At 41.7% G+C, this 26,947-nt stretch overlaps 1 protein-coding gene across 3 annotated transcripts in view; it reads right to left on the reverse strand.

Annotated features, from left to right (window-relative positions):
* MYOM1 (myomesin 1) overlaps positions 1–26,947 on the reverse strand; it is a 175,824-nt gene that overhangs the window by 49,865 nt on the left and 99,012 nt on the right. For 2 of the 3 annotated variants that reach the window (XM_075314487.1, XM_075314489.1), the window contains 7 exons: positions 24,514–24,713; positions 23,353–23,409; positions 20,214–20,338; positions 18,946–19,129; positions 18,573–18,747; positions 15,688–15,809; positions 743–939 (listed from right to left, as the gene is read on the reverse strand). In XM_075314487.1, the coding sequence (XP_075170602.1) occupies positions 743–939; positions 15,688–15,809; positions 18,573–18,747; positions 18,946–19,129; positions 20,214–20,338; positions 23,353–23,409; positions 24,514–24,713 (1,060 nt within the window). Of the gene's footprint in view, positions 1–742; positions 940–11,113; positions 11,381–15,687; positions 15,810–18,572; positions 18,748–18,945; positions 19,130–20,213; positions 20,339–23,352; positions 23,410–24,513; positions 24,714–26,947 lie in introns of all 3 variants that reach the window. The other variant, XM_075314490.1, reaches the window with a different exon arrangement.

Raw genomic sequence — 26,947 nt, forward strand, 5'->3', positions numbered from 1 at the left:
GGGGCCCATTATTCTGTATGGAGGGCAATGTGGGGCACATTATTCTGTATGGGTGCCCATTATTCTGTACGGAGGACAACGTCGGGCCCATTCTGTATGGAAGGTTATGTGGGGCTCATTATTCTGTATGGAGAACTATGTGGGCCCATTTTTCTGTATGGAGAGTTATATAGGACTCATTATTCTGTATGGAGACCTATGTGGGGCCATTATGTAGGGCTCTAATGAGATGAAAAAGCCTTAAATGGGTTGTCAATAAACAACATTTATCATCAATCCACGGATTTAGAATTACATAAGATCCAACTGCTGAGACTCCCACTGATTTAGAGAACAAGGATCTCAAAGTCAGCTGTGTGAATGAAGCATTACTGGGCATGTGTAACCACTGTTCATAAACCTATATAGACAGTTAATGAAACAATGGGTGCACATCCTCAGTCTCTTCATTCACATAGGGGGTATTTAGAATTCCAGTTTTCATAATTGGTGGGGGTCCCAAAGTTCAGACCCCCACGGATCTTAAATTATTTATCGTTTTTGCAAGAACCCCTTTAAATGTTACATAAGTGAAAAAAGGTTAAAATATTTTTAGATTGATTGAATTCAAAAGCAAGATCTGTCTGGCTGGTTACAGATAATAAACATTATAATATGCTTGAATATGAAGTGATTGCTTTTATAAGTCATGTCCTGGATTTTAGACTACTTGGACTTACATACATTCAATAGCAATATTTACCCTGTAGGCCCTGTCGCTTATGGCTTTGATGTTGGCCTCCTTCCACGTCCCTTGAATGCCATGCACAACTTCCCGAAAGTTGATGTAGTATCCATGAATGTCCACACCTCCAGTGAATTTCGGCTGCTTCCAACCAATCACCATAGAGTCGCGCACGCTCTCGAGAACAGTGATGTCATAAGGAGCAGAGGGAACCGCTGTTTTCATGTGAACATTAGATAAGTAGTTTTGGTTTATTTGTGACACTCAACAATCAGGTTAGGATGAAAAACACATTAATATTGAATGAAGCCGTGTCAGGGAAACCAACTGTACAAACGTGTTGTAAGATAAAGCAAGTGAATTATACATTTTATAGTGAGCGTTCAACTCAGTATAGGACCAGTGACAATGCACAGTCAAAATGAGGTGCGATGATGCTTCATAATCACTTAGACAATGATAGTTTTACATTTCTATGTGCTAATTGAATGCTAAGAAATCCTATGATATGTAGTGTCAATTGTTGCATTAGATCAATAATTCAATTCTTACTTTTAATATTAAAATTAGCAGAACTTCCTAAATCCACTAATTATTCTAATACATGTTTGATTCTTTGACGTGAAGAAATGGCTTACTTAATAGGCTTTTCTCATCTAACAATGTTATGCCACATCTTTTGATTGGTGGGGTCTGACCTCAGAGAATAAACTGACCAAAATCCTGGCCACTCAATGTGGAGGTAACTGAGCGTAGCCCTATTTAAGTGAATGGGGCTGTTTGCATTTTCCTGCATATCACAGTGCAGATAATGAATGGGCGGGTTTCCTGGTATTCGGATATCCACTTTCAAAAAGTGATGGTTAACTATAGGCCATAACTTACACTGGTAGGAACACTTTTTAAAGGGGTTTTCCAGGCACACATGAAAAAAAGGAAAAAACACTCTGGATGTTCCTGAAATGGGTCCCCAAATGTTTATGTTATCTTTTCTTTTGTTTTTAGCTCCTCTTTAGGCCCATGTAGCCATTTAAATGGTTGTTGTTGGTTTCACCCTCAACTTCCTGCCAGCTCTTCTTTTGTGCCTTTGTGCTGTATCTGTCCCTCTACTCACACATTCCCATCCTCACTCTTCTAACAGCTCCTATAAAGTTTCAAGATTAATAAATCACTGCACATACAGTTTCTCCTTCCTAACATTCCTCATACGTCAACTAGTTTGTGCAAATAGAAAAAGAGCTCCCGCATCCAAGTCCAAAAATGTAGTAAAAATTCTGTTTATTGATAATTCATTAAAAAAGTGCAGGTTCTATATCATAAAAACCACATGGTAATAGACTAGTATGTGCTATCCTGACACGACACTCTTCTGCAATCAATAATGTTATTGCTGCTGACACCACACAGCCTGAGTGTACTGTAGGGGGTATTCAGTCATATCTGTAGTCATTTATTATGATGTAATCTAGCACTCTGGACTGTCCAGCTCCATTTTTCGTGGCCCAAGGCACAAGCTGATGGCATTACATGTGCTGAGTGGAGCCTGCAAGGACTCTCTCCTCCTTCCTTCACACATCTCCAGTCACTGTAAACTTGCTGAGGGCCACACTTCCAATATATCACAATACTAATCATACTGCTTACCTATTGTACCATCACCCATTCCCTATAGACTGTGAGCCCTCACGGGCAGGGTCCTCTCGCCTCCTATACCAGTCTGTTATGTTCTATTAATGATTGTTGTACATATACCCTCTTTCACTGTAAAGTGCCATGGAATAAATGGCGCTATAAAAATAAATAATAATAATAATAATAATACTGCAGAGCTTCTGGCTGAGCCATTCAAAGCACAGACATAAAATCTCTCTGCTCTGTGCTTTGGGATGACTGTAGCAGGAAGTAATAATCTGTAGGTCACATGACCACACGTGACAGCTAAGGAACAGAGCAGAATTTTAACAAGTAAATTATGAAATGTCTTAATTTCTGATAGACCTTACAACGCATTATTAATATGCGTATCTAGAAAACCCCTTTCAGTACAATGTCCTATGCTTAATTTGTATGACTTATATTGTGTGCCATGGATATCATTGTGCTGGAGCATTTTTTTATTTGTTACACAATGACACATAACACCATATTGTCTGAGATTTAGAAGTGGCTAATTTTGGAGAACTAATATTGGAGCTATTGAAAAATATAAAACTCATGCCATGCTTCTGTCATTGTTTGAAACCTATGATATATTTATATTCACATGTTATGTCTCTGCAATCATTGCACCTGTAGCCGGTCTACACTTACCTGATCCAATATATTTGAAGTATATGTTAATCCATCAGTCATTAAATAGTCATATTATGATGTGATTGTCCTCTCGTAACCTTACATGTGATATCTATCTTGTAAAGCGCCATGGAATAAATGGCGCAATAATAATAATAATAATATCTATAACTTGGTGAAATAACATTTATGGTATCCTATTTTATATGGCAGTTCCACTGTGAGATACTTCTGACCTTGAATTACCTTTCTCGCTGACCCTTTGCACTGATACAATGACATATAAGTAAAATGACAGTGACAGTGTTATAAGAGTTACTGCACAACAGCCTAATGAATTATCAAATCAGTATCTGCCTCATTGATTTACATACCAAACCTAAAAATTGGATCATTAAATATTTTAAAGAAATACTTAAAAATGTGAACATTACTTCTTTACTTACCTTTACTTATCACAATTCTAATGATCCATAAATCATTAAGACAATGACAGACCTACAGCTAAAATCAGCCATATACAGTTGTCTGCTCAACAATTCAGCAAATTCAAGTGTATACTTTGTACTTTGAAATGTAGGACGAGTGATAGTCAACCATATCGAAAAACTAGGATGTATACAGCAAATAGATAGACCTGTAGTCCAAAGTCCAATGTAGTACAATGGTCCAAGTTCCCGATATTTTGAGTGGAGCCCCTTTGTTTAACAGATATTGCAACATTTGTGAACAAGGAAGTGACAAGTGATAAAACATTTTCTGAGATAAGGTATAAGGAAGGTGAAAGAAATCAAGTGCAGGTTATGTCCTGGATGTGATGATGTTAATCAACATGAAAAGAATGGAAGGATTTTAAAGGGGTTGTCCACTACGTTTACATTGATGGCTTATCCTTAGGATAGGTGATCAATGTCTGATCTGCCGGTGTCCAACATACGTCATTCCTGCCGATCAGCATTTCCAGCTGCCTGCTGCCGACGCAGGGACCGAGAACAGCTGATCGCAAGGAGTGCGGGGTGTCGGACCCCTGCCAATCAGACATTGATGACTTAACTTAAAGGGATTTTCCCATGAACAACGTTCATTTTAAAGTTCATTTTACTTAATTGATCTTAGAATAAGAATAATTGATACAATTGGATGTATTTAAAAAAAATGTTCCTGTGCTGAGATAATCTTATATATGATTCCCTGCTATGTACTGTGTTATGGCTGTTTCTGACCATGCAAGGAACACGTACCACATCTCCTGGGCTGGGTAAGAGCTAATAAAGTATATAACCATTACAGCACAGGATCGCAATTATTCTATGTGGTTTAAGCGTTTGCCTGCTCACATGAAGGGGGACACTCACTTGGCTGCATTTCCAAGGTAACACAGGAACACAAAGTCTTAAAAAGTCCAAACGGTTTATTAAAAAATCCAGCATAAACCGCTTCTCCAAACAAAATCACAAACAATACACAGTTAAACCGGATACCAGTGCATTAACTCCAAAGAGGTTTCTGTGCCTCTTTCTCGGAGTCCAACAGCCTCTTTACCTCTTGCCGGCTGTTTCCCCAGGAACACGGATTTCTGGTCCGTCTTTGTCGCGGACCGCCCGCTCAAGTTTGGACACTACCAGTGTCAGTGGAGCTCCCTCAGCCTCCACACACTCAGTTCCAGATGGTTGACGGCAACCAACGCTTCTTTAGGTGAGTTCCTTCCAGAGGCTACAACCTCTCTGAGAATAGCAGCCTCTTTACCTGCCAGAGACTGCTCCTCATGCAGTGCTGTTCCACACACTGCTTCACATTCACTGACTCATGTGCCAAACAAGCTAATTAAGACCTGTGTCAGACACACCCATAGGCAGGGGTATGTGGATGGCCAGTCCCACCCATCTCATAGCCATCCGTAATCCTGGCCCATTCAATACTATAGGAAGATGTGGTACTACATGTACCAGAAAGAACTCCCAGGATCTATTATTATTACCAGTTATGTACATTAGACTTTATGACAGGGTATTGATCCAGGGAACTAGTCTGATTGCCGGATGTGGAGTCAGGAAGGAAATTTTTTCCCCATTGGAACTTGTTTGCCACATTGGGTTTTTTTTGCCTTCCTCTGGATCAACATGTTAGGCTACGGGTTGAACTAGATGGACTTAGAGTCTCCCTTCAACCTTAAAAACTATAATACTATGATGATACTATGATCACATCACTTCCGTGGAATATACTTGTCATTCACAATATGACCGGTCGCCTTGTCACAGTGATAAAATATTTTTTAGAAACAGGAAGGAAAATGTTTTACCTCAAAAAAAGAATCAGATACAATCCCATCCTGTTCTATCTGTATACGCTTTTGCATCCTCCTCTGTCCAGGAGATGTGGTATGATCAGACCATGTCCCTCTACGGTCAGACACAGCCATTACACAGTACACAGCAGGGACACATACTGTATATAAGATTATCTCAGCACAGGAGAGAGAGAAAGAGAGAGAGAAAGAGAGAGAGAGGGAGAGAGAAAGAGAGAGAGAAAGAGAGAGAGAGAGAGCAAGAGAGAGAAAGAGAGAGAGAAAGAGAGAGAGAAAGAGAGAGAGAGAAAAAAAAAACAAAAAACCCCGAATCCGGATCGTGCACCCAGAATCCCGCATCCGGATCGGACTCGGATCCGCCACTCAAACCGTGCGGATCTGGATTTTCCCGGTCTGGGTACGCTCAACACTAGTCGCAAGCCAAATCCAGTGCCGCCCCCTCAAAGTAGTGACACCCAGAACCCCCATTACTGGTATAATGACAGCCAAAGCTTTTCCACAGGCATGTGAGCCACATGGCACCCGAGTTACAGGTTGGGGACCCCTCTAGACTATAACATCAGTATCCGATCAGTGGATGATGAGCCTATATGACCCTACAGAGTACTAGAACAAAGTGGCAGCAATGCTGGAGGAACAGCAAGTCCCTTTGGTCAGAGTCAGATGCATCTTGCTTTTTAAGGAGGTTGTATTGGATGTCAACTATAGTTCATAGCTGACCACGAGGCCTCTATAGTTAACCATCTAGATCCAACGGGATACTGTGCTAAATTGGCAGCACTGTTTTTTGTATAAGAGTTTAGCAGGGAGAAGAGTGGCCAACCCCACTGATTAGACATAGATGGTAGATCGCTACTGTATATCAAATCGGTAGACTTTGACTGTACCAACACGGCTTTAAGCTTAACCTAAGCCTCGAAGGACTTGATAGTGAACACTGGTCTGGTATGGATCTATACCATGTGAAACCACTGATTCTGTCCAGCGTCATGCCAGCTTAATTATTGTGATTCTACAGGGTGCAATGAGTGATGACGGAGAGTGTATATACTGTGTACTAAGCTGATAAGCATGCTTAATGTATTAGACAGTGTAGTCTATAACTGATGCTCTATAGGTCAAATGTTATGAATGCTGTAGACAATGTGTAGGTTAGAACTATGTCCGTAAGTCAATCCAATCTAAAAAATAAATACTTTAGAATGTTGTTTGATTTGTTTATTAGCTCATGACATGTGCAATAACTTGTATCAAGACTTGCAAACTTTCAACAACTTTTATTGAAAACTTTTGTTTTCAATACATTTAACATGATCACATAGACTCCAAATTTAATTCATTAAAGTCGATCTGTCAGCAGTGATTTCACAATACAATCCGCATACTCTCTCACTGTAGCTGAATTCATAAATCTGCCATTTTAATATCAGATTCAGGACATATATTTTCAAAGTAAGTACACTAACTTCATCTGAGATATGTTATAGTTTATACAGTTGGCATTATGAAATCTGGTGACATATCTGCTTTAATAATTGCAAACTGACGGATTGGTTAGTATACAATGATCTACTGTCAGATATGGGATCCATCAGAGGTTTTGCTGAATAATAGCTTGGGTTTTAAACCAGAACATTTTCTAGCTATTTTTTTTTTGTTTTTTTTAAAAACTATGAAAGCTGAAATTGAAATGGCACAAGTTAAAAACTTGATTTCAGTTTTTACATTCAATTTTTAATCATCATTGTGGTAATGGAGAACAGCTCAGATACTAGATCCCATATCAGAGCTCCATGGTTCTCATGCAATCAGATGCAATGTAAGTACAAGTGTGACATTCAGGTAGGTTTGCAATGTCAGCTAAATATTCAGGGTTTCCACATAACTAGGATATGCAGTGGATAATCAGAATTCAATCCTCCATTATAAGCAGATTACAATACTTTGTAAACATTTTAAGTTCCAGCTTGATTCGGTTTATAAAAAAGGTCATAAAGACCCAATTGTAGAGATGCAATGATGGCAGCTTGCCCCATAATAAACCAGCTTGTAAGGTGGGGTATCCACATATTTTCCCATTATAGTATATGTGTGTGCACCGTTAATTTACTGCTGCCCAGATGGCTGTGCGTCATTGTTGCCTACCATTTCTCTGGTGCATTGCACCTGTTTATCCTTTTGTTGAAGTACATGGCGACGTGCCAAACCCTGCTAGCATTCCTGGTCTCTGGGATACTCCAGGGCTGGAGGCAAATAATAATAAGACATATTGAGAATCGGAGTGGGGCTGTGCACAAGGCCCAGACACTGTCTCTGTGAGACAATGGAGCTATTGGAGAGACTGCATTCTTTTGCGTCATTCATTGGTGTGTAGGTTGTGAGTATATAAGTCATCAATTGGAGTGTACAGGGGAAGGAGAGAGAGTTTGACTCTGGCCTGCTGATGGGACCATTCCTCCAAGTCTAGCAGAGATAGGGAACTGTGAACAAAGTGAGACAGAATCAAGCCAAATGTGGTTCTGGGAGTTTGAGTATAAGGCTAAGGACACATGGCGAGCAAAACGGAGCGAGTAGAATGCGATAAAAAAAAATCGCATTTCACTTGGAACAATGTTACTCTATGGAGCCGTTCTGATGTGCAATTTTTTCTCAGCCCTAATCGGACCAAGAAAATAATCACAGTATGCTGCGGGTGGAATCCGATCAATTTTCACTCGCACCCATACTAGTCTATGGGTGCTAGAGAAACATTGCACTGCACTCGCATTACACCAGAGTGCAGTGCGATATACATATCAGCTGACAATGGAGGAGATAGGTAGATTAGTCCCTACCCCTCCTCCGCAGCGCCCGACTTCTCTGCAGCTGTGATGCAATTGCAGGATTGCATCACAGTGGCATGACACTCGGCTTATACTCTAGCAGAGTGGGAGCCAAGTGTCATGCGATGCACTCACAGTAATGCTCATGTGTCCCCAGCCTAAATGGCTTATGCTTCCTCCTGTGTATTTCCTGAAAGTTTTGTACTGTGTTCTGTAAGCAAAAGGTGTACTTTTATTGTAAGCTATATTGATGGTACCCATTTCCATATGCTTGGACTATGACGGTGTTAGCCGGTGGGGATGTAGCCACAGGAAGGATTCAATTAGAGGACTCTGCAGAAGGAAATACGTGGCCTTTCTGTTCTGCTGAAGGAGATCCCAAAGAATTGCCAGGAGACAAGATGGATTATTGAGGTATATAGTCAATAAATTTGTCTTCACCACGAGGAAAACAAGCAGGTGGAAAGATGTTTTTAAATGTTTGTTCCCTGACATGATGCACCGAGCGCATGTGCTTGGTTTGAACAGTAATTTTTCGCTGACAGCGTCTTTTTAAAGCTAGCACCATGGGTGGCCATGAGGATTCTTGGAGAGGAAAAGCAATTCCCTGGCTATTTCATGACTGTAACCCTGTGAGCATAGGTAGGCTAGAAATAGCAGAAAGTAGCCTCCTAGAGACCTATAGGGGCATAATAAATTTGAGGTAAGTCGGGAGTTACTGTGGTGCAACTCAGCTTGGCTGTACTCCTCAACACAGTTTAACCTTCGTCCGGCTGAATAGGTACAATTGTAACTATTCCCTTTTTTTAATTAATAATAATCAATAATTTTTTTTTTTTTGAAAAGCCGTAGAGGGCTGAAATTTCGTGACATCTCAGCAGTTTTGGTCCAGAATATATTGGCCAAATTTCAATAAAATATCTCCACCCCCTTCCGAGATAAGGGGTCGAGAAATTTTGGCAAAATCATGCAGCCTGACAAAGGTTAAAAATTACTGTGCCACAGTCTCTAGCAAAAAACCTCAAAAAAACTAAAAAGTAGTAATAGTAATCTGTAACTGCATTGTGAGTGTTGGGAATAGGGGGAGCCCCTCTTACAAGCTGGTTGTTTGTAAATCTCTATCTCAATAAATTGGTTGTTCCCTTTAAATAAAATGTATCCTTTGGCTGCAGCTTCCTATAAAAAAAAACGAACTGTGCTGTACTCACTTCCCCAGGTCAGTCAGCAAGTCCCCACTGCTGTTATCGGTGTCTGGCGTTGACTGTGGCGCTGATGTCATCATGACAGCGCAGCAGCCAAATCAGTGAGCTCAGTGGCTATGGACCCGCATTCCTCCTACACGGGAACACCCAGCTAAATCCGCTGTGGTGATGGTCATTACTGCAGCAAATACCAAACACCGGGAACAATGGAAGAGGTGATTCAAGGAGGTGAGTACAGCGCAGTTTGTTATCTTTGTAAATAAATCTGTAGCCAGGGAACACATTTAAAGGGAACCAATCAGCAGGATTTTTTTTATATAACTTAAACTGGCATACTGGTTATACTGGCACTATCAGGCTGATTCGCTACATATCTGTAGTGGTCACTTCGGATGTTTAGGTTTTGAAATCCAAAAAAGTAACGTTTATAAAATCAGCAGCTTCTTGAGTGACAGCAGCTGAGGATCAGATAATAGCGGGAAGGGGGAGGGAATTCATAGTTATCCCCTCCACCCTTTAGAATTAGCATACGTATTATACAATTGATTTACTTTGACTTGCAGGATCTGTGTGAAGTCATACCCATGTGACCAGAAGGGAGGGGCCTCAGCCAACAGAGCCGATACCAGGAAGAAACATTTTTCTGTTTGTTGAGGCCCCACCCCTTCTGGTCACATGGGTATGACCTCACCACAGGTCCTGCAAGTCTAAGTAAATCAATTGTATAATACCTTTGCTAATTCTAACAGGGGAAGGGGATAACTATGAATACTCCCCCAGATATGATCTGCTCCTCAGCTGCTGTCACTCAAGAAGCTGATGATTTTATAAACTTTACTTTCTTGGATTTCAAAACCTAAACATCTGAGCTGACCACTACAGGTATGTAGAGAATCAGCCTGATAGTGCCAGTATAGCACTGGTTTTAGCTTATATATGAAAATCCTGGTGATTGGTTCCCTTTAATTGAAAGGGAACAACTCCTTTAAGTGCTTTCCACTTTCTACCAATCAGGCTTTCTCTTATATGAAAAACAGTGGGTGTTTTTTCACAGTGCTGGATCCATGTTTGGTCCGTTTATCAGCTTTTGCAATCCTTGTTACATTCATTTTTCTCATCTGAAGAAATTACATTTTTTATCTTCTATCTGTGATGAAATCTGTGTACTGTGATTTTTTTTTTTACAGCGCCATTGACTTGCATTGGTACGTTTGGTCTGCAACATGTCTCTGCTTTTTATCTTGTGGACAGCCAGTCAAGAAAAAAAGAGACATGTGAATTGATAGTAATGGGTCCATAACATAGCCGTAAAAATAGCAAATGGCACCAAAAAACTGATGTGTGATAAAGTCGTTACTTTCACAATTTACAGTGACCATATGTGATGATATTACAGGACCGATCAGTCCCATACGTATTACCCAATGTGTAACACCACCATAATAGGGCTGTTTTCCAAAAGTTTCTTACCAAACCACTCCAATTATAATACCTCAGCATCAAACAGTACAATACCAATTTTATATACCCAGAAATATACTAATTACTACTTATTTATTACAAACGTCACACTGTAAAACTATAGCACCCAGCCATGTATCCTATCTGTGTTGAGCCTTTGGTGTTCTATGACCAGTAATGTGGCCAGTTATTGATCATTCTGGTAAAGGGGCAATAACGGGATGAAGAGTTGTTTTAGCAGTTGTTTGCCATATGTCCATGACTTATGGAGTCGGGAGGCAGGAGGCTGTGGTTTCACACTTACTTTCATGCTCAGCTCCTTCATTCTGTGGTGAGGGTGTGGGAGCCTCGGACTCATTACTTGCACTTATCTTACTTACTCCTGCAGATCCAGGTATACCACTTTTACTGGGTGAGACATTTTTGGTGTTATCACTGCTATTGGGTAATGCATCTGTGATGGGGGACTGCTGTGAGGACTCATGCTTGACTACCCGACATGCAGGGGAGTCTGTTAGTCCATCAGCACTAGCACTCAGTTCAGGGCACGCACCATGTGGCAATCCTCCCCCTACAGCATTCAGAAGATAACAAAGACATTGTTATCAGATTATGTTCTACATTTAACATTTTGTCCACTAAGTAACAGAGAGCTAGTATGTTCAATCAGGATGCTAAGAACACACTCAAGGCTACCAAACTGCCCCCCCAATGATACCTCCCATTAAAGTCAAAGGAAAAAAATTATCAAAATCAAACCAAAGAGAATCCTGTCCTGGATGCTTTGGAGAAGCCCTCTGTTCTTTACTGGACACAACAATTCAGTACATAAACATGCTCAATATATACAGTATATTTTGCTCTGCAAATTGAAAGAAATATAGGTTAGTTATTGGAGAAACCAGAATTAGGGTCACATGTACATGAATATATCAGCAAAGCAGATGACAAAGCTTTTCTAGGCAATTCACCTGTTTGCTGAATACACTTTACATGAACAAACCAGGCAAAACTAGACACAGTGTTTTAGAAATGTCAGAATCTGGGGGTGCTACATCACACAAGGAGCCAAAGAACAGTAAAGATCATAAAGAATAACAGTTTTTCTCTTCCTTGGAGAGGTTGGCCATTACTTGGACAACCCCTTTTCAATCACTATATTTCCCCCAAGTAAAATAATAACACCTACTGTATAGCCACCTTTGGTGCCGGTGATGTTCCAGCGGTGTCAGCCCTGGTTCTCCCAGGGATAGCGTAACATTGTTATGTCATGTAATCCCTGCAGCCAATCAGTGGCTGATTCACTGTTCCCTTCTTCAGACATAACTGACATTCGGAGGAAGTAAGAGTCGTGGCTGCTTTCTCACTGTCTACAGATATCTGATTTGTCCAAAGGAGGTAACAGTGAAGCGGCAGCTGAGATCACATAACAAAGTGTTACACGATCCCCGAGAGAGGCAATGCCGATACTGCTGGAACATTGCCGGCACCAGAAGTGAGTATAGGTGTTATTACTTTACTTGGTGGAAGGATAGTGATTGTGAAGGTTTTGTCCCAGCACTGGACAACCCGTTTAATCCTCATGCACCTCAGTTTTAGCCAAATTGCATATATTCCCAAAAATTATGTAATTTGTCATCTATGGCCTATGCCAAGTATCGCTAAGACCCAAGGGCATTAGCTTTTACTGTACAAATATTGGTAGACACTAGGGTAAAAATAACTACAAAAAAATCAATAAAAAAAATCTAAATTTAACTGTATGCAATAAGCAGAACACAAAGGAATTAGTATCTAAAAATTGGATTTACATGCAAAAATTGCATGATATCAAAATAGTAGCTACATTACAAAGCAACTGCCATGTCTGGACGTAGTACCCATAAACTGGGTATGTTCTTTATTATAGTACAGTATATGACATTGAGGCACAAAGAAGCCTTTTCATGACACCATACTGCTTGGCTATGTCATCAAAGTGTGATCGGCAGCTGTGACTATTCTTCAGTGATAGAATGAAGTGCCGGAGGATCTAGGAATGTACTATGCCAATACGGCTCCTGTCAGCTTCTATGGAGACAAAGCAACACAGCATTTGACTATAATGAGCCAAACAGGGTTTTACGTTTATTCGTGGTTTAAAAATTGGCAGTCAGACCGCCACCGAACAAATGATAAATGTCTGCAGTTAGACAACCCCTTAAATTTCAAATTATTTTCTGATATCTTAGTTTTTTGGACAAAAATGGTGATACTTAAAGGGAACCTCAACAATCTAAATTTAATGTCATGTATGTGCAAATCATTTTATGCTGATTAAATCTATACCTTCATTGTAGAACTCTATTTTGTTGTTTCTGAGAACTACAGCATGGAAATTGTATGTAAATGAACCTCAAGTTCCTCGGGGTGGGACAGTGCCCTCTCTCTCTATTCTCTACCTGCCGTCTGCCTCCTCTCAGACTGAGAGGTCATTGAAATAAGAGAGACCTGTCAGTCAGAGACAGGCAGCAGGCAGTAGGTGGGGAATAGGTAGAGTGCAGGAAAGCTGCAAGTGCACTGTCCCACCCTGAAGCACTTGCAGCACATTTGCATACTGTTTCAATGCTGGATTTTTCAGAAATGACAAAACAGATTTCTACAATCAAAGTATGGATATACAGTTAGGTCCAGAAATATTTGGACAGTGACACAAGTTTTGTTATTTTAGCTGTTTACAAAAACATGTTCAGAAATACAATTATATATATAATATGGGCTGAAAGTGCATACTCCCAGATGCAATATGAGAGTTTTCACATCCAAATCGGAGAAAGGGTTTAGGAATCATAGCTCTGTAATGCATAGCCTCCTCTTTTTCAAGGGACCAAAAGTAATTGGACAAGGGACTCTAAGGGCTGCAATTAACTCTGAAGGCGTCTCCCTCGTTAACCTGTAATCAATGAAGTAGTTAAAAGGTCTGGGGTTGATTACAGGTGTGTGGTTTTGCATTTGGAAGCTGTTGCTGTGACCAGACAACATGCGGTCTAAGGAACTCTCAATTGAGGTGAAGCAGAACATCCTGAGGCTGAAAAAAAAGAAAAAATCCATCAGAGAGATAGCAGACATGCTTGGAGTAGCAAAATCAACAGTCGGGTACATTCTGAGAAAAAAGGAAGTGACTGGTGAGCTTGGGAACTCAAAAAGGCCTGGGCGTCCACGGATGACAACAGTGGTGGATGATCGCCGCATACTTTCTTTGGTGAAGAAGAACCCGTTCACAACATCAACTGAAGTCCAGAACACTCTCAGTGAAGTAGGTGTATCTGTCTCTAAGTCAACAGTAAAGAGAAGTCTCCATGAAAGTAAATACAAAGGGTTCACATCTAGATGCAAACCATTCATCAATTCCAAAAATAGACAGGCCAGAGTTAAATTTGCTGAAAAACACCTCATGAAGCCAGCTCAGTTCTGGAAAAGTATTCTATGGACAGATGAGACAAAGATCAACCTGTACCAGAATGATGGGAAGAAAAAAGTTTGGAGAAGAAAGGGAATGGCACATGATCCAAGGCACACCACATCCTCTGTAAAACATGGTGGAGGCAACGTGATGGCATGGGCATGCATGGCTTTTAATGGCACTGGGTCGCTTGTGTTTATTGATGACATAACAGCAGACAAGAGTAGCCGGATGAATTCTGAAGTGTACTGGGATATACTTTCAGCCCAGATTCAGCCAAATGCCGCAAAGTTGATCGGACGGCGCTTCATAGTACAGATGGACAATGACCCCAAGCATACAGCCAAAGCTACCCAGGAGTTAATGAGTGCAAAAAAGTGGAACATTCTGCAATGGCCAAGTCAATCACCAGATCTTAACCCAATTGAGCATGCATTTCACTTGCTCAAATCCAGACTTAAGACGGAAAGACCCACAAAAAGCAAGACCTGAAGGCTGCGGCTGTAAAGGCCTGGCAAAGCATTAAGAAGGAGGAAACCCAGCGTTTGGTGATGTCCATGGGTTCCAGACTTAAGGCAGTGATTGCCTCCAAAGGATTCGCAACAAAATATTGAAAATAAAAATATTTTGTTTGGGTTTGGTTTATTTGTCCAATTACTTTTGACCTCCTAAAATGTGGAGTGTTTGTAAAGAAATGTGTACAATTCCTACAATTTCTATCAGATATTTTTGTTCAAACCTTCAAATTAAACGTTACAATCTGCACTTGAATTCTGTTGTAGAGGTTTCATTTCAAATCCAATGTGGTGGCATGCAGAGCCCAACTCGCGAAAATTGTGTCACTGTCCAAATATTTCTGGACCGAACTGTAATCAGTATAAAAGTGTGTATATATACACATTAGCTGGAGGTATAAAATCCACATGACAGGTTTCCTTTAAAATAATGCTCATGGTGCTTTCTCCCACAATGCAACATATGAAACAGACTATTAACATAAGACAGAACATCCAGTTGCAAGCTGTTAGCATAGCTAGAAATGAACTATGACTATGTCATGCAGCAATAGTAGTTCCATGCTATATGCTAGTAGATTATATACAGTCATAACAGTGTGCAGAAATGCAAGTGCAATATCATCAGGAATGGATTTCACATACTGGACCATGAAATCTGGATTCCTTCTACCATAGATGAAGAGATGTGACTTCAGACACAGTGGGAGGCTACGAACAGCACTGGTAGTGGAATGTGTACTCACATAGAACATCACAATTAACATCAGCTGGATTGTGAGAAATCAATGTAGTAAAGGAAAAGTGGAGTGATGGTGCAAAGCGACAGCACTGATTAAATGATCATTATACCAATGAAAGCTCAATGTAAATGTATAACAAACTACCAACTCTGGTTATCATTAATGAGGCATCACTTACCAATGGCAGCTTTCACTATTATTGGCTCTGAGTCAGAAGAATAGCCGCTAAGACCAGCAGCATTCACAGCTCGGACCCGTAATATGTAGTTTTCACCAGTAAGAAGACCATGGCAGACAAATCTATGTGCAGCAGAGAAGCATACACATTCTCAGCATATGAACAAGATTAAATATGTATAAACACATGAACTAAGCATGAACATTGCACATAGTCATATATAAACCTCACTATGAATATTGCACATAGTCATATATAAATCTCACTATGAACATTGCACATAGTCATATATAACCCTCACTATGAACATTGCACATAGTCATATATAACCCTCACTATGAACATTGCACATAGTCATATAAATCTCACTATGAACATTGCACAGAAAGTCATGTATAAATCTCACTATGAATATTGCACAGAAAGTCATCTATAAACCTCACTATGAACATTGCACATAGTCATACAGTGGGTACGGAAAGTATTCAGACCCATATTTTTCACTCTTTATTTCATTGCAGCCATTTGGTAAATTCAAAAAAGTTCATTCCTTTTTTTCAGTAATGTACACTCTGCACCCCATCTTGACAAAAAAAAACAAAAATGTAGACATTTTTGCAAATTTTTTAAACAAGGAAAACTGAAATATCACATGGTCATAAGTATTCAGACCCTTTGCTCATATCTAAGTATTTTTTTTTCCATTTCCTTGTGATCCTCCTTGAGATGGTTCTCCTAATTGTACTCCTTCATTGGAGTCCAGCTGTGTTTAATTAAACTGATAGTACTTGATTTGGAAAGGCACACCTCACAGCTCACAGCGCATGTCAGACCAAATGAGAATAATGAGGTCAAAGGAACTCCTAAGGAGCTCAGAGACAGAATTGTGGCAAGACACAGATCTGGTCAAGGTGACAAAAGAATTTCTGCAGTACTCAAGGTCCCTAAGAGCCCAGTGCCTCCATAATCCTTAAATGAAAGAAGTTTGGGACCACCAGAAATCTTCCTAGACCTGGCCATCCAGCCAAACTGATCAATTGTGGGGGAAGAGCCTTGGTGAGAGAGGTAAGGACGAACCCCCAATATCACTGTGGCTGAGCTCCAGAGATGCAATAGGAAAATGGGAGAAAGTTCCACAAAGTCAACTATCACTGCAGCCCTCCACCAGTCGGGCCTTTATGGCAGCGGGCCCGACGGAAGCCTCTACTCAGTGCAAGACATATGAAAAACCGCATAGAGTTTGCAAAAGACACATGAAAGACTCACAGACTATGAGAAATAAGATTCTCTGGTCTGATGAGATGAAGATAGAACATTTTGGTGATAATTCTAAGTGGTATGTATGGAGAAAACCAGGCACTACTCATCACTTGCCCAATACAATCCCATCAGTAAAACATGGTGGTGGCAGCATCATGCTATGGGGGTGTTTTTCAGCTGCAGGGACAGGACAACTGGTTGCAATTGAAGGAAAGATGAATGCGGTCAAGTACAGAGATATCCTGGAAGAAAACTTCTTCCACAGTGCTCGGGACCTCAGACTTGGCCGAAGGTTCACCTTCCAAAAAGACAATGACCCTAAGTACACAGCTAAAATAACAAAAGAGTGGCTTCAGAACAACTCTGTGACCACTCTTGACTGGCCAAGTCAGAGCCCTGACCTAAACCCAATTGAGCATCTCTGGAGAGACCTGAAAATGGCTGTCCGCCAATGTTCACCTCTTCCAACTGGAGAGGATCTGCAAGGAAGAATGTCCGAGGATCCCCAAATCCAGGTGTGAAAAACTTGTTGCATCATTCCCAAGAAGACTTATGGATGTACTAGCTCAAAAGGGTGCTTCTACTCAATACTGAACAATACTTATAACTATGTGATATTTCAGTTTTTCTTGTTTAAAAAAAATTGCAAAAATGTCTACATTTCTGTTTTTTTTCTGTCAAGATGGGGTGCAGAGTGTACATTAATGAGAAGAAAAATGAACCTTTTTGAATTTACCAAATGGCTGCAATGAAACAATGAGTGAAAAATTTAAAGGGCTCTGAATACTTTCCGTACCAACTGTATAAACTTCAATATGAAAATTGCACAGAAAGTCATCTATAATCCTCACTATGAACATTGCACATAGTTATATAAACCTCACTATGCACATTTTAAAGGTGAATATGAATATTATATCACAAAAAGGACATATGGCAATCCACAAAATCATTTATAGATCATCCGTGACTCTTATCTCCAGAGCTTTAATATTAAAGGAGTTAGATATCTTGAAAAAAAGAGATTTATTTTATTTTCCCCCTCCTTCTGGCCCAAAATAGCACGACTTGTGTCCATGTGTCTTGTAATGACACTGGCTTTGTCTGATATTGCAGATTTGTCTTGTATTGTCCGGTATACCAAGATATCTGATGAACACAAGTGGTGTGGCTTCTAAAAAAAAAAATAAAAAAAATGACGACCAGTGTGTCTATTACTAGAATTCCTTTTAGATCATCTGCCATCCCAAAAATCTAAATGTAGACAAACATTGAAGGAAATAAAATGTTTTTAAAATTTGTTGAAGATATTTTACCACCACGACAAAGCCAATGTAGTGGTGGTAAGTATCTCGTACCACCAGTACACAATGTGCCGTGCTAGTTTCAGTTGAAGGATTTGGAGCCCCGCTTACCTGATATTGATCACCTATTCTTAAGATAGGTTATTAAAGGTCGAGAAAACATCTTTAATAATTTGTTTATACATAAAGGCAGAGAAATCATTGCTCACAATTTGTAACATAGATTATTCATATGATTGGTTATGAGTAATGTATCTATAATATTATGGTTAACGAAGACGCAGAAGAAAATGGCTAAACCCTAGCAGGAACCTTGGTTACCTAGTGCCTTTCACTGGGTTGTTGTTGCATGGTTCCCACTTATCAGATCCTTGAATGCTGGCCTCGATATAGTATCCCACCAGCTCTCTGGCATCCTTGGACTCTGTCCATGTAAGAACCACAGAGGTGTCTGTGTTCCTTGTAGGCACAAGGTTACTTGGTGGGTTGGGGATGTCTACAGGAAGACAGGTAAGGAGTTAGGGAAAATTAAAAAAAAGATGTTGAACTATTTTCATGTTGCAGAAGGAACATCCCCTATATATTAATTTATTAGGAAATTATTTGTACAAGTTAATAAAAACTACAAAGGATCTGAATGACCAGCCTGCACGTGCTAACGTCATGCCTGACTGTGTGTATTGATATCACTTACCAAGTTTGTCACCCACTACAGTGGACTCCGTTGCCTCTGAGGGTTCCCCCACTCCAGCAGAGTTACAGGAACGTACTCTGAAACTATAAGACTTTCCCTCGGCAAGATCAAAGAGAGCAAACCTTGGAGACTTCACTGGGATTTCTGTGTTCACTCTCTGCCAGTTCTCTGTGCCGGCGACGCTCTGTAACGGCATGAATAGAGTACAGGTCTGCTTTGCAATATTCAGCTATATACTTGGCTCCTAATTTCACCCTCATCACACTATAGTAATAAGTACGTGAGTTTTCCTACCTACCCAGGTGTTACACACTTACACTTAATATTCTACGCAGCATTCTTGCCTCCTTGCCTACACAGTTACCAATGTGTTCACGTACAATTCCTATAGAGGCTTTCATCAATGTTTCTTCGACTCTTGAATTACATATTTGGCCTTTTAAAGGGTACCTAATGAGAATAATTCTGCCCGAATCACTAGCAGCATGAATCAGAGCCTGGTTGCGTTACTGCAGCTATGTATGTTTTCTCTAAGGAAGCATAGTTTGAAGAACCAGACGGTGACTGTGTTTTTGAAGGTTAGTACATGGTTGGTTCCAAGCAGCTTCTCGCAGCCTTGTTTCCCTAACAAATCTCTCCCTGTGCGTGTGTGTGTGTGTGTATAGGAAAAGACCTGTTAGTCTAGACCAGTGTTCTCCAACTCCAGTCCTCAACACCCACCAACAGTGCATGTTTTAAGAATTAATATAGCACAGGTGTAGGAATCATCCCCTGTAGAGATAATTAAATTATCACTTATGTAATACTAAGGAAATCCTAAAAACATACACTGTTGGTGGCTCCTGAAGATTGAAGTTGGGAAATACTGGTGTAGGAGATTGTGGCAGGCAGAAGCCCCTGGGGACCATACTCGTCTTGGACTACTCATCGAAGACACACAGTACCCAGATGGCTTTTCAAAGTATGTATGCTCTGAAATGCTCCAGTGAGTATTTGCTTCACATTGCCTATTGTTCAGGCAATATGCATCGCCTGTCAGGTTCCCTGTATGAATGAGAGAATAAATCCCTTCATAACTTGACAGATCTGCCATTCAGAAGTCTGATAAACTTGGGTGGAAATCCCCAAAGGAATTGTAAGGGTAATCATAAGACCGATCTGTAGAGTCAGCTAGCTAGGATGTTTGCATGTGGTTATTTTATTAATTGTAAATGAACTTCAATAATGCAGGGTTACATGAAAGACAATTAGTCCTGGCTCAGTCCTACCTTTTCTACATAGTACATGACACCTTCATGACCGCGCAATTCAGGAGGCTTCCAGCTCAGCACCACGTAGTTTTTGGTGGCTTCTGTCACAGAGAGGTTGGATGGTGGTCCAGGAATAATCCCCTCTGCAGTTTTTAATGATAGAAATGATTAATTATTTATCAGGAACAATGGGACAGATTTCCTAACATTAAAGGGTGCTTTACACGATGCGACATCGGTAACGATATATCGTCGGGGTCACTTCGTTAGTGACGCACATCCGGCGCCGTTAACGACATCGCAGCATGTGACACCAAGGAGCGACGATCAACGATCACAAAAACATCAAAAATCGTTGATCGTTGACACGTCGCTCCTTTTCATAATATCGTTGCTGCTGCAGGTATGATGTTGTTCGTCGTTCCTGCGGCACCACACATCGCTACATGTAACACCACAGGAACAACATCTCCTACCTGCGTCCACTGGAAAAGAAGGAAGGAAGGAGGTGGGCGGGATATTCCGCCCGCTCATCTCCGCCCCTCCGCTTCTATTAGACGGCTGCCATGTGACGTCGCTGTGACGCCGCACAAACCGCCCCCTTAGAAAGGAGGAGGTTCACCGGCCAGAGCGACGTCGCAGGGAAGGTAAGTCCGTGTGACATGTGTAAGCGATGTTGTGCGCTACGGGCAGTGATTTGCCCATGTCGCACAACCGACGGGGGCGGGTATGCTCGCTTGCGATATCGACATTGATATCGCAGTGTGTAAAGCCCCTTTTAGGGTCCATATACAGTGCGTCTTGCACAGAGTTTAAAGAGAACCAACCATCAGGATTTTGATATATAAAGTAAAGCCAGTGCTATACTGGCACCAGGATGCTGAATGTAAGCATAGCTTTTGTTCTGAGATTGGATGTTTTATTTCAGAAATATATGCAAGTAAAGTTACAGAAATATACAGTACTGCTATTTGATTGATAGCAGCTACAGAATATCTAATATGTGAGTTGGGTTTTGCGATCTATTCCCGCTACTGTCTGCCTGCCTGTCTTTCCTCCCCCCGTGTCCTTCGTCCCTCTCCCTGTAATAACAGAGACAGGGGTAGGAGTGTGTACGCAAAAAATAATGGAAAAACCTCACCTCACGCTCCCCCGGAAGTGTTCTGCTTATGGTTGGCTGTATGTGAGCGAACTGCCAATCAGTGACTTCCATTGGGCTTTGGGCCAAGTCCGAACCCGTAAAGGTACGATTTGGCTGCACCCGCCGACCCAAACTTCTACAGGTTCGTACATCTCTATTTTTGGCATAAAAATATAGTAAGTCTGTAAGGCTGTGTGTGACCCCATTCCCTTTTGCTAATTTCTGCCCCCTTTTTTTTTTTTAGAAAAATGTTGAGCATTGCATTGAAAGTTAAAAAAATTGCAAATTTAGAAGTACGCAATTTGAGACTTTTTTACACCCTAAAACTCACATAGTTGCATTGTTATATCTTCCTCAATGTTACATCTGAAATGACACCCTTTTTTCTGCTACGAATTGCTTGCATGTTGTCCAAAAAATGTGTAATTCACATAATAAATGCAGCACAAAGCATATAAAGCCTGCTTTACACGCTGCAATGTATCTTATAATGTGTCGGCGGGGTCACGTCGTAAGTGATGCACATCCGGCATCGTAAGTTACATTGCAGTGTGTGACAGGTACGTGCGATTGAACGGTAAAGCGTTCATCGCATACACATCGTACCTTTCTCTAGAATTGCACGTCAGATTGTTCATCGTACCCGGGGTAGCACACATCGCAGTGTGTGACACCCCGGGAACGATGAACAGATCTTACCTACGTCCGGCGGCTCCCGACCCACAATGCGGAAGGAAGGAGGTGGGCGGGATGTTTACGTCCCACTCAGCTCCGCCCCTCCGCTTCTATAGGCCGGCTGCTGCATGACGTCGATGTGACGCCGAACGTCCCTCCCACTCCAGGAAGTGAACGTTCGCCGCCCACATCGAGGTCGTATGGAAGGTAAGTATGTGTGATGGGGGTTAATCGTTTGTGCGGCACATTCAACAAATTGAACGTGCCACACATACGATGGGGGCGTTGCAAATCGCATACGATATTGTATGCGAAATTGCAACGTGTAAAGCGGGCTTTAGGCATTGCTATTGTTCCAATTATACAAAAATTAGCTTTGCAAATCTCCTCTAATATATACAGTACAGTGGAAGCTCGCTTAACAAGTAACCCAGTTAACAAGAATTTCACTTAACAAGTAAAGCTTTCTGTAAATTCGTAACTCGGTTTACGAGAAAGCTTTGCTGTACGAGCAAAATACTCCCCACACACACTTACGGTTCCGTACATCCACCGCGGTCTGAGCCGCTCTTGCAGTCCACACAAACACACACATGCACGCACAAAACACACACAAACAAACATGCACGCATGTACATACAGTATTATGCTCACCTTACCTTCTGTTTCATCGCCGGCCTACTGGGTCTTGTAGTTCGCTGGTGCATCGCGACGAGGGAGGAATCCTCACAGCGAACTACAAGACCCAGGAGGCCGGCGATGGAACGGAAGGTAAGGTGAGCATAATATGTGTACCTTCCGTTCCATCGCCGGCCTCCTGCGTCCTGTAGTTCGCCGCTCCAGGCTGTGTATCGGTAACCATCGGCGACGAGGCAGGAACTTCCGCTGTCAGACGCTACTCAAAGGCAGCACGCTGACCAATCAGAGACTCCTGCCTTTGACGTCAGCACTCTAGGTACGGAAGTTCCTCCCTCGTCATCATGGTTACCCGATACACAGCCCTTGCTAGCAAACAGCAAGTCCCAGCAGGCCGGCGATGGAATGGAAGGTAAGGTGAGCATATAATATGTGCATGTGAGTTTGTGTGAGTTTGTGTGTGTTTGTACGTGTTTGTGCGTGTGTGGAATGACACAATAGGGGACCAGAATGGGACATTTAACAAGTTGTGGAACGAATTGTCTGCATTACAATGATTTCCTATGGGAAATCTTGCTTTGCTGAACGAGTAAAACTTGGTTAATAAGCACACTCCCAGAACGGATTGTTCTCGTTAACCAAGGTCCCATATATCTCGACACATTCTGAAGCACACACAGTCTTTACTCTATATAGTTTTCTGACCTGTGGGTTCTTCTTCAGTTACAATGATTTGCCCAGTCCATGGAGCAGAAGGACGACCTGAAATGTATCATAATAATGTTAATAAAAGTCATTGAAAAAGTAAAGGGATTAAGTTCTATCATTTTCTAACATACTTTGGGGTTGATTCATCTGATTCATCTGTGGTTTTGCCAGAAAATTGTTGTAAAACACTTTAATAAAATAGCAAAAGTTTTGTGCAATGTGGTAACTGTGCACCTTGTGGTGTTTTCACACAAAATTGAAGCAACTCTGCTAAAATGGGCCAAGGAGAGGAGCAGGGGCAGAACGTAGTGTGGTTATGTCACTTGTTAAATCCAGCAAAAGCGTTGGCATTCTATGCACCAGAAATGATACTCCAGTCACTGACTATAGTAATACTTCTGTCTAGACACATGAAGGAGAACGCCACTGAGAAGATTAGCTACATTCATTAGGTGGCATCTGTGTCTTAATAAATTAGGCACATCGTACTCCAGCGAGCCCTTCCTAAAAGTGGTTACCTGGGACTTTTTTTTATACAATGTGCCTAAGCACAAACAGCAGGTAGTTGCTAACTATTTGTCTGTTGTCCTTATTACCAATTCTACCAGCACAGAATGGTCACAGACCGCTCCTGCCTGTGATTCAGCGGCTTACCCTGATGACACATTGACAGAACAGCGACTTCTTTTCTGCTTTGCTCTGTTAACGGGTCATGATTGCCAACGTCATTTCGATTGACAGCTGCCTAACTGCGGGGAGCCGGTTGTTAATCAGCATGAACCATAGACAGAACAGCCAGAATAAGAAGAGCTGCTCTGTTGACGTGGAGCAGCTGAATCGCCGGTAGGAGCAGTCAGTGACCAGTCTGTGATAGAACAGGCAGGTAGTTGCTTCTGTTAGCAACTACCAACCTGTTAGTTTTTAGGCAATAATGTAAAAAAATTCTGCATAACCTTTTTAAGATTGGCAAACGCAACCCTGGTAGTTTGCTACATTGTATCAATACAAGAACTGTGTCATCATGGAATGAGAGGGCTCATAGAGAGTCCCCTAGGCAATTTGTAGCCATCGCTAAACTGTGAGAAATACTGTATATATTAAGACGTAGAACAGTGATTTCAGCACAATGTGGGTACAGCTAGTACACGGATGACTTACTTCTGAGTCTGGCTCTGTCTGCTGGATCTAGAGCTGCCACTGGCTCTGAAACACGAGAAGGTCTGCTAATTCCAGTTTTATTTACAGCCCTTACACGGAAAATGTATGACCTTCCTTCAATCAAGCCGGTAACTGGGAAGCGGGCAAACTTCACAGGAGTGTCATTACACTGTGTCCAGTGGCTCGTGCCAACCTCACACCTTACACATAAAAAGGGAAGAAAACACTGTCAACACAATATACACGTATATAACAAACACATGGCATTGTTACATCTATTGAGATATTTTTATTCCCCCTTATGCCGTAACTAATTAGCTTTGACGTCAGCAGTTACAGGTGGGTTTCGGCAGTATGATGCAGACAGAACCCACCTTATGTGGAGAAGGCTAATCTCCTAAATGCAACCAATGCTTTCTTAACAGTCATATCATTTACAAGTAATAAATCTACATGATGTATCAGTGCCCTATGCTGATCGCTCACATGAGTAACCCTTCAATCTGTTCATGATTATATGAGTTCTTCTTAGTCTATGCACACTTAAGGCTATGTGCGCACGTGTGCGCTCTGCACCGCACCGAAAATGTGCGCTTCAGAGCGCAGCTGAACAGCTGCGTTCTGAAGCGCATGGTGCCGGCAGATTCGTGCGCTCTGCATGCTGCCTCTCCCTATAGACAGCATGCAGAACGCACGAAAGAAGTGACATGTCACTTCTTAGAACACAGCGATTCGGCAAGCAGCCGAATCGCTGCGTTCTAACATGCCACGTGCGCACGTCTCCTGCACAATCTCCATAGATTGTGCAGGGGACGCAGGACGCATGCAGTTACACTGCGGTACAGAACGCAGCGTAACTGCATGTAATACGCACACATGCGCACATACCCTAACAGCCAATACAGCAAAACACTGTTCTGTATGCAGACACAGGCTCCAATTAATTAAAGCCTCACCCCAACGTTTTTTTATTGCAGAGCTGCAGTAGTGGTTCTAATCAAAGTTCCCTATACCTACTCACCACCTGCCATTTTCAGCTGTTCTGGGCACCGCTCTGGTCCCACACCACCATCTTGTGACTGCAACTTCTGACTGCCCGTAATTCAGAAGCAAAGGTCACGATATCTCAATGCAAATCTATGAGAGCCTCATTCTAGCTTTTATAGACTTACATTGAGTTGTGACTTCCAGATTGTGCAGCAAACACTGGAGCAGCTGGCAAGTCACAATCTGCTGTTCACCGACTGGAGAGTCATCAATAATAGATAAAGAATTCAGCTGTTGAGTATAAAGTCCCCTTTACACACTGAGACTTTCTAGCGATCCCACCAGCGATCTCAACCTGGCCGGGATCGCTGGAAAGTCTCTAAACAGTCGCTGGTGAGCTGTCAAACAGGCAGATCTGGCCAACTATGCAGCAGTGATATGGACCTGCAGAACGACCTCACTGGTCATTGGGGACGTGTCTCATAGCAGCTATTTGATGACTCACACCTATGTTAGGGGCGTGGTGTTTGGCGCTGAAGCCACCTAGGTGTCCTTTTTACATGTCCCCCTCAGCTCCGATTGGTGATCGCTAGTGCGTTCTTATTGGCGATCCCAATCAGAACGCAACAGCGACCACCAATCGGAGGTAAGGGGGCGGGAAAGGGAACGCTATAGCGAGCCGACGGGCTGGGTTCTAAGTCGCTAACGATGTCGTTGGAACGGTGTCAAACACAACGATGCTTGCTGCGCAGTGGGAAACAAATGACCAAAAAATATTCCTGAAAGGTTTCTAGCGATCAGCGACCTCACAGCGGGGGCCAGGTCGCTGATGCGTGTCACACACTGCAATGTCGCTGGGGAATTCGCTATTACGTCACAAAACCGGTGACGTTACAGCGATATCACTAGCGATGTTGCAGTGTGTAAAGGGGCCTTAAGACTAGGAACAGGGGACTTACATTAGTGGAACTGCTCCAGCACTGCAGTAAAAAAAGAATGCTGGAGTGGTGCTTTAAGACTGACAGGCATACAGGAATAAGATGCACCAAATTTATTAAGAGGTGCACACTACTTAACTAAATTGGCACATCTTCTCAGTGGTGTGCACCACCTCATGCTGCACCAGAAATGTTACTTTAGTTGGGGTACAACCAGCATAGGTGAAATAAGCATGTTTCATGTCTCTGCATATGGCTTTCCTCGCGCCCGCACGTGCCCGCGCGCGCGTGTGTGTGTGTGTGTGTGTGTGTGTGTGTGTGTGTGTGCGCATTTAGATTTGATAGACTCTTTGAGCATTGACAATGCTACAGTAAAAAATATAGAAAATATCTAAATCTAGTCTATTTTTATCACAATAATAGGTGTTTCTTAGGTTTACCAGTGTATAATTAACGTATAATTCTGGGACACTTTTCTTTAAGTGTACCCAACCAGTTAATTGGCTTAC

The sequence above is a fragment of the Anomaloglossus baeobatrachus genome, chromosome 6, assembly GCF_048569485.1.
Source record: "Anomaloglossus baeobatrachus isolate aAnoBae1 chromosome 6, aAnoBae1.hap1, whole genome shotgun sequence".
Taxonomy (NCBI): domain Eukaryota; kingdom Metazoa; phylum Chordata; class Amphibia; order Anura; family Aromobatidae; genus Anomaloglossus; species Anomaloglossus baeobatrachus.